This window comes from Monosiga brevicollis, genomic scaffold, assembly GCF_000002865.3.
Source record: "Monosiga brevicollis MX1 MONBRscaffold_55 genomic scaffold, whole genome shotgun sequence".
NCBI classification, from domain to species: Eukaryota; class Choanoflagellata; order Craspedida; family Salpingoecidae; genus Monosiga; species Monosiga brevicollis.
The window spans coordinates 75,767-76,628 of record NW_001865092.1 but is presented as its reverse complement, the minus strand read 5'-3'; the positions used below and the strand labels follow the sequence as shown (position 1 = coordinate 76,628).

The following is an 862-nucleotide window of genomic DNA, read 5'->3' as shown; positions in this document are numbered from 1 at the left end:
CATTTCCCTCCTTCTGTCTTGTTCTGTCTGGTTCCTTCGCCTTGCTTCAATCCATGTTCTCGTGTACACTTCGACTGGTTGGATACCTCTGTGACAATCGCCTTGTCCACACACATTACACTGTACTGGACATATACCTTTAATAAGAGAAATAAATAAATTAGGTGTTTGAACCTCAGAGCTGAAAGCAAAGCTGTGCAACCCCGACATCAACATCACAAGGGCACACAAAACATCATTTTTTTTTTTTTTTTTTTTTGACATCTTGGCGTGAACCACGTTGTCAGACAAAATCTGCAACCCCGCTCCTTGCGGCCCGCGTTTTGGCGGCGCCCTCGCTCCCACCGTGTCCGCTCGCTTGCTCGCTTGCTTGCCCCGCGGACATGGCCACTGAGTCCGGCGGCGAGGATTCTTGGACCCAGGTCCGCGGTGCTAAACGCCCGAGTGCCGAGTCACCTCCAAGCAACACCACCACCTCGCCTTCCCAAACTCATCGTTCTGCGAAACACACGAAACATGGCAGCGCTCGCCACGACCGTAACCATGTTTTCCCTGACCCTATGACCACCCCGCTTCGCCCTCGCGCCCGCCACTCTGCCCCTACCGCCCGTGCCTCGTCTCATGTGCCCTCGACGTCCCCCGCTGCCGGTGCGACCGAGTCTTCGGCACGTGCCGTCGTGCCCGCGGCCGAGCCAGTGACCAGGACGTCAAACGGCGGCGGGGAGCAACTTCCCATTCTCGGAAACACTTCCAATGCTTCTCCCCGCACCCCTCGAACGCCATCCAGCCCTCGCTCCTTTGCTCAAGTTGCTGCGGCAATGCCTGCCGCCGCCACTGCCACATCTTTGGCCCCTGTGACCGA

The 862-nt window shown here is 57.3% G+C and overlaps 1 protein-coding gene across 1 annotated transcript in view; it reads left to right on the top strand.

Moving 5' to 3' along the window:
- Positions 1–383: 383 nt before the first annotated feature.
- The window catches only part of MONBRDRAFT_13079 (uncharacterized protein), a gene marked incomplete at both ends in the record, with an annotated part of 4,988 nt that continues 4,509 nt past the window's right edge, over positions 384–862 (top strand). The window contains one exon of the mRNA XM_001750973.1: positions 384–648. Coding sequence (XP_001751025.1) covers positions 384–648 — 265 coding nt within the window. The remainder of the gene's footprint in view (positions 649–862) is intronic.